Source organism: Triticum urartu, chromosome 2A, assembly GCF_056163025.1.
Source record: "Triticum urartu cultivar PI428250 chromosome 2A, HENAU_Tu73, whole genome shotgun sequence".
NCBI classification, from domain to species: domain Eukaryota; kingdom Viridiplantae; phylum Streptophyta; class Magnoliopsida; order Poales; family Poaceae; genus Triticum; species Triticum urartu.
The window spans coordinates 246,040,038-246,046,223 of record NC_141874.1 but is presented as its reverse complement, the minus strand read 5'-3'; the positions used below and the strand labels follow the sequence as shown (position 1 = coordinate 246,046,223).

Sequence of the window (6,186 nt, the reverse complement as noted above, 5' to 3'; positions counted from 1 at the left end):
TCCTTCGAAGAACACCTATCACAAAGACTGCGAGAAGATTGTGAGTGACATTTATTATCTGTACTGGATTAATATTTCTGCATCTTTGTTTCTGCTATTTCTGAGACCTAAAACTGTGTGGGTTGTTTTGTTTTTTTACAGATTTCTAGATTGGTCAAAGTAATGAAGGCTGTGTATGGTGATGCTCAGTACAATGCGAGCAAGCAGCCCAATTGGGAGCTGCTTGCAAAGAAACCAACGTTTGTCAAGGTTCCACTTCAAGGGCCGAATGAATGTGGCCATTATACTCTGAAGTATGCGGGATGCTATGATGGTGAAAAGATCCTTGAGAACATTCGAGATAATGACGTGGGTTTCTTGTTGAGCTTTTCACTTTCTGTTTTTGGCTTATTGTGCATCCTTTTTTTTATGTGTCATGATTTTTGATAATTTGTTTTATTGTTTTGCAGCCACGCATTGTTGATTGGAACGCTGAGGATCTGTATAGAGTTGTGTTCAACCGTAATAACCATCTTATGGTGACGGAGCTTCCCAAGGAGGTTCAGGCTTTGGCTCCTGATGCATAGGATAAATGGTCATCATTTGCATAGTGAATTGGATAGTTGTGTGATATATCTCTTGAAAACATTGTAGGCTCTATTTTGTAGTGTTTGATGTCTTGTCGAGTACTATGTAATAACTAGTATATTTTGTGTTGTGTTTTAAGTGTGGCACAATGTTTCATCGGGAATTCGTTTTGGTTAAGTTTTTTTTGTACTAAAGACTTATATAGTAGTTGAACTGAAAACAATTTTTCAGTCATTCAATTACAAGATAGAGCAATCCTACTATGTTTAAATAATGTAAAAGGATTATTAAGATAAGTTATTTTGACTGCATTCAAAAGGATTATCAAATGGTTTAAATAATAATGTCACTGCTTCAGCGGGCACAAATCAGAAATTATATCAGTACTGATGTGTACTCTGCCTTGTACTGACAACTGAAAGTTATCAGTACTGATATGCTACAAGAGTTTAAAATTTTCCTTGACATATTTTTTTCCTGAGTTACTAGTTCACAATAGCCTTTTGCGTCGGATATATCCAGATAAGTTTTTTCAAACGTATTTTGTGACTGCATTCAAAATGATTATCAAATGGTTTACATAATAATGTCACTGCTCCAGCGGGCACAAATCAGAAACTAAAAAATAACTTTAGTTCTGATCGAGAAATTGACAATAAAGCTAAATAAGTTTTGGTAAACGACAGTGTTTTGTGAAATGCTTCCTCATTGTGTGCTGATTCAACTAAGACTACAAGGTTATTTTTTAGTTGACGCAGCAGGATAACCACTATGTATTGTTCAGTCTTGAGCTTCTCCTAACTGTCCCCGAATGTTGTGCCTTGCCGGCGCTCTTTCCAGGTTGAGCCTTGGCAGCTTCATCGTCAGTTTCAGTTTCCTCGCCCACGACACTGTCATCTTCATTGTCTTCGTCTGATTGCCCATCATTCTCATCAAACTCTTCTTCGTCACCGTCTTCATTTGATTGCTTGGAACTCTGTACCTTGCCCTATTTATGTTCAGCTCCACTGACCTCCTTGCCCACTTTGCACGTGCGGGCATTATGTCCGTCAGTTCTGCCACACTTGCGGCAAGTGTAGCTATTACGTGTGTTGTCTCCATTGGTAGAAAGCTGGGTGGCTCCAATCTGCTTGTTCTTGTTGACAGTGGCATCTGTGCGGAGTGGGCATGTGCGGTAGTTATGGTTGCTCACGACATTGCAGAATCCGCATGCCCTTACCCCGAGGGGTTTGCCGTCTGGGACAAATTCCACGCGCTTGATGGGGCGTGGTGGCTTTTTGGCTGCTGCTTTCGCAGCTTTCGCTGCTTGCGTCTTGCTCTTCCTCCCCTTTGTGTTTGAGAATATTGGGGGTTTAATCACCCTTTCCTGCTGCTGGTGGTAGGATGTGCTATTTTCATGTCGTTCGCCTACAGCACCATCAAGCTCATGATCTCGCATGTGAGTTTGTCGGTGCTCTTGAGTGTGCACATGGGCAAGCTCCGGTTGCTGCTGCTCCTCTTCCTCATTCTCAAACGGGTCAATAGATCCCATATGGTTCATCTCGGACAACATTGTAGCAATATCCTGCTCAATGGCTTCATTGTCCGTGACACCTCCATTTTCAGCAGAATGCATGGCGTCGAGTTCTTGTTCAAGTTTGTCGATGACGACCCGCATCCTTGCCATTTGCTCTTGGCTTCTCAAGCTTTTTCTGTGCACCCTCATGTTCAGCATCAGCAGTGAGCTTTCAATGCAGTATTGGGATGCCTTGTTTGACGCTACTGTCCTCAAGTCATTTCTGTCAAATGTTGGCTGGATGTTCGGGCGTTTGGTGTATCTCCTGAGTATGTATTTCTCTGGAACGCTTTCAGCCTTAATTGTCTGCATCATGCACAGGACATGCACGCAGAAAAGACCTGTATTTGTTTTTGGAAGAGGTTCATGTTTTTTGTCATTTCATTCGAACAAAAACTTTGCAAAAAAAGTAGTACAGTATGTAACATCTTTTTTGTAGTCCTCACCTGTGTGGTCCCATAGCCTGCACTCGCACTCATATGTTTCTCCCACGGGGTCTGCAACCACCTGGAACGCGTGCTGAGCCCACACAGACAGTTTTTGCGGGTGGTTGTAGCACACTAGGTACTTTGTCGGCTCTTCCGTCTCTGTCGCCGTGAAGAGAGTGCTCAGTTTTAGCCTATCTCTGATCTCGCTGTACACAGCTCGCGTGTACAGCTTTGCCATCTGGGTGTCAAACCCATAGAAGGTCAGCGTGTTTTGTTCCTTCTGTAGATGCAAGAATGATGACCAAATTGTTAGTTTTCTCGCAGGAAAAACTTCTAATAAAGTTTTTACTTTAGTAAGCATGTAATTTTTTGTCTTCCGACAAGTGATAGAGCTATACCCGGTTACCCATTGTCTCCTGGTTCTCTGTCTACCTCCTGGTTTTGACGCAAGAGTTTACCTGGCTGACAAACCGGTGTAGGTTATGTCTCTCATTTACGTAGTTCTTCTTGAGCACATAGTTCATGCTCTCACTTCGTTGTGTGGATGTCATTTTGGCACAGAAAATTTCTTTGAAGTAGGCTGATATCCATTTCTCACGCTCGTTCCACATGCCCACCATTGTGGCATCATCGTGGAGGTTGTACTTATCCATGAGTCTTATCCAGACATCCTCAAACTCAGTTGGCATGAGGGGCCAGTTGAGAATTGATGTGAATTCATCCTTAAGGTCCTCGTGCAGGAAATACAGGTACGCGAGGTGTTCCCTTTACTTCTTCATAATGTGCCAGCGGCATAGCTTATGTACTGTGTTCTTGAAAACATCTGCGATCACCAAAGCCATTGCCTGGCACTGGTCTGGTAATGAGAAAATAGACTCGGAGTGGTCAGCAGATGGTTGTGCATATATACCAATACAACTGACACAACATTTTTACTGTGTTATTTTCCTTTTCTTTTTTGGTAGGGGGTGGTGGTTGGGGGTGGTTTTAGCGGGTGTACCTGTGAGAATGCATGTAGGAGCCTTCCTTCTCATGCACCTTAAAAATGTCCTGAACAGCTACTTGAATGAATCTGCATCCTCATCTCTTATCAGGGCAAAACCAAAGAACGTAGTCTGTAAGTGGTTGTTAGTTCCGACAAACACCCCAAGTGGCATATGGTACTTGTTGGTCTTGTATGTTGTGTCAAACGTTACGCAGTCCCCGAAGTCCTGATACGCTCCTCGGCAGCTTGCATTCGCCCAGAATATGTTCTTAACTCTGTCGGACTCATCGAGTTGCATGTCATAGAAGAATTCCCTGTTTATAGCTTTCATCTCCCTAAAGAAATTGACAGTCTTTAGGACATCATCCACATCATCAATCCTTGAATTCTTTGCTTTCCTGCATATAAAAAGTTCATTGAAAAATGCATGTTGAACTGGCGTCAGGTCAAGCGTTGCTTGATATGTTTGTACTGACAGAGGAAAAAAGACATAGGCGGTTTATGGGAGGAGAACAAGTTTGTTCTTACAGGTTAATCAGGTCTTTGGCATTCATTTCGAGGAAGTAGCTACCAGGGTCATCACCGCCCAGAATGCTCATGATTTGCGCATGTTCAATGCCTTTGAACTGCAGGTACTTGACGTACTCCAAGATTGTTTTGTCGAAGTTTTTGTGGGAGTGCAAGAAGACAAGCATTTCTGCGGTGAGCTGTAGCCTGTGGTTGTGTTCCCAGACTATCTCTTTTACGACAAATGTTCCATCCTTTTCCTTCTCCAGCCTCATTTTAGCCCCGCAGTTAGTTCTGGCTGTCATCTTGTTACACTATCTATTTGCTTCAGACACCTTTGATTCATAAACTCCATGGCATGTGCAATAAAGGTAGGCTCTGATCTTAAACTTGGGGCCTTCCCTGACAGCAAAACCAGCGTGCTTCGCATATACGTTGTAGAAGTTCTTAGTTTCTTCGAAAGTTTCAAACCTCATCTCTAGCCTTGGCAGAACATAAGCTTCAATGTCAGGTGGCTGCACACAACAGTGACAAAACAAAAATGTTAGATGGGGTGGTCACAGCACCATGGTATGGACTGTGCTTGTATTTTTTTTCTATGTGGATACTTACATGTGTATAGCTCTGCGCTGCCTCCGGTGTTTGTTGTTCTCCCTGGTTTATGGGCGCCAGTGGTGTCACCCTTGGCACATGCAGCAATGCATCTCTTGGAGGGAGCAATGATGACGAAGATCTCCGTCTCTCATTGTACGGACGTCTCTCCTCAGATTCATTGTGATGTTGCTCCTATCTATATGGCTCATATCTTGTACTTTTGAACCTGCTAGAGTGGCCAAAATTTCTGTCTTTTTGCCCTGGTCTTCCCGTCGCAACTGCTTTTGCAGCACGGATGATTGATGTTGACGGAGCGACTAGTGGAAGCCTTCTTGTCCTTGGCTTTTTGCATGCGCTGGGGAAGGAAAACATTTGTTGTTGGTGATATTGTTGGCCTAGTTGCAACCCAGTAGCGGCAAAGCTTGCATTCCCAGACATTGCTGTTTGCTGTATAGAAGGACCTGTCTGTGCTTCTGATGATTGCGGTGTATCTTCAAATCTGCCTGTACTGTTGAAATATCCAGGCGGTATTTCTGGTGTTACCCAACCAGGTGGTGCTCCATATCTGTTTTGCTCATGAAATGCTTGCTGCGTGCGCCGCCTTGCATGCTTCTGCAAACAACATTCAAAAGTTTTTGGGATTAATCTGGTTTCGTTTTCAGTCGAACTGATGAACGTTCATGTTCAAACACGGATGTACTGATGTACTGTTTTTTTTAGCACTGTTTTGTAAACTGGACATTGAACTCATGCATGACTTCTCCTTTGTTCTTCTGTAACTTATGCAACTACACTAGAAGTACTCCTAGTTTATGTATCATTGAACTTACTGTGTAACTGTGGCACTCTCTCGTCACTCTCTACCTGGACTGACGCATATGTGCTATTTTTTTAACTTGAACTGAAGATAGCATATTAGATGCACTCACAGTATCCTCGACATCCTAATCGTGCATCAATGCATATACATTACAAGTACTGCTAGCTTATGTATCACTGAACTTATTGTGTAGCAATTTTTTTTTGGTAACAGTTTTGTTACTTGTTCGAACTGACGCAATTACATGACTTGTACTCTTAGGAATAACAACATACAACTCTCAGCGGTAGCTGAACCTTGTCACTATACCTGGACTGACGCATATGTATTATTTTTTTTAACTTGAACTGAAGATAGCATATTAGATGCACTGACAGTAACCTCGACATCCTAATCGTGCATCAAGTGGCAGGGGTGTCAATGAACTGATGCTAGCATTTGCAATGTACCATCGGGTTCTTCTTCATAGCAGGACTGACGAACTGATGGAGTGACACAAACGTGGGGAGCAGACATTACCTCCAGTGTACTATATTCTTCTTCTACCTCTCGTGGACGTCTTACTGGCATGTTCTTGCGAGGCGGCACCATTGACGCAGCACCTGCTTGTGGTGGACGTCTGGCGAAGAGGTTCGTAGAGGAAGCACCTTGCGGGGATAACTGCCCCGGAGAAGGAGACCCGGCGACGGAGGGAGGCAGGAGGCGGGGATGACGGCTCCGACGATGGATC

The 6,186-nt window shown here is 43.4% G+C and overlaps 1 protein-coding gene across 1 annotated transcript; it reads right to left on the bottom strand.

Moving 5' to 3' along the window:
- Positions 1-3,608: 3,608 nt before the first annotated feature.
- On the bottom strand, positions 3,609-4,317 carry LOC147984710 (protein FAR1-RELATED SEQUENCE 5-like). The gene is made up of 2 exons (XM_087541222.1): positions 4,064-4,317; positions 3,609-3,933 (listed from the first exon to the last, which is right to left on the bottom strand). The coding sequence occupies exons 1-2, from the start codon at positions 4,315-4,317 to the stop codon at positions 3,609-3,611; spliced, it is 579 nt and encodes a 192-aa protein (XP_087397348.1).
- Positions 4,318-6,186: the final 1,869 nt, after the last annotated feature.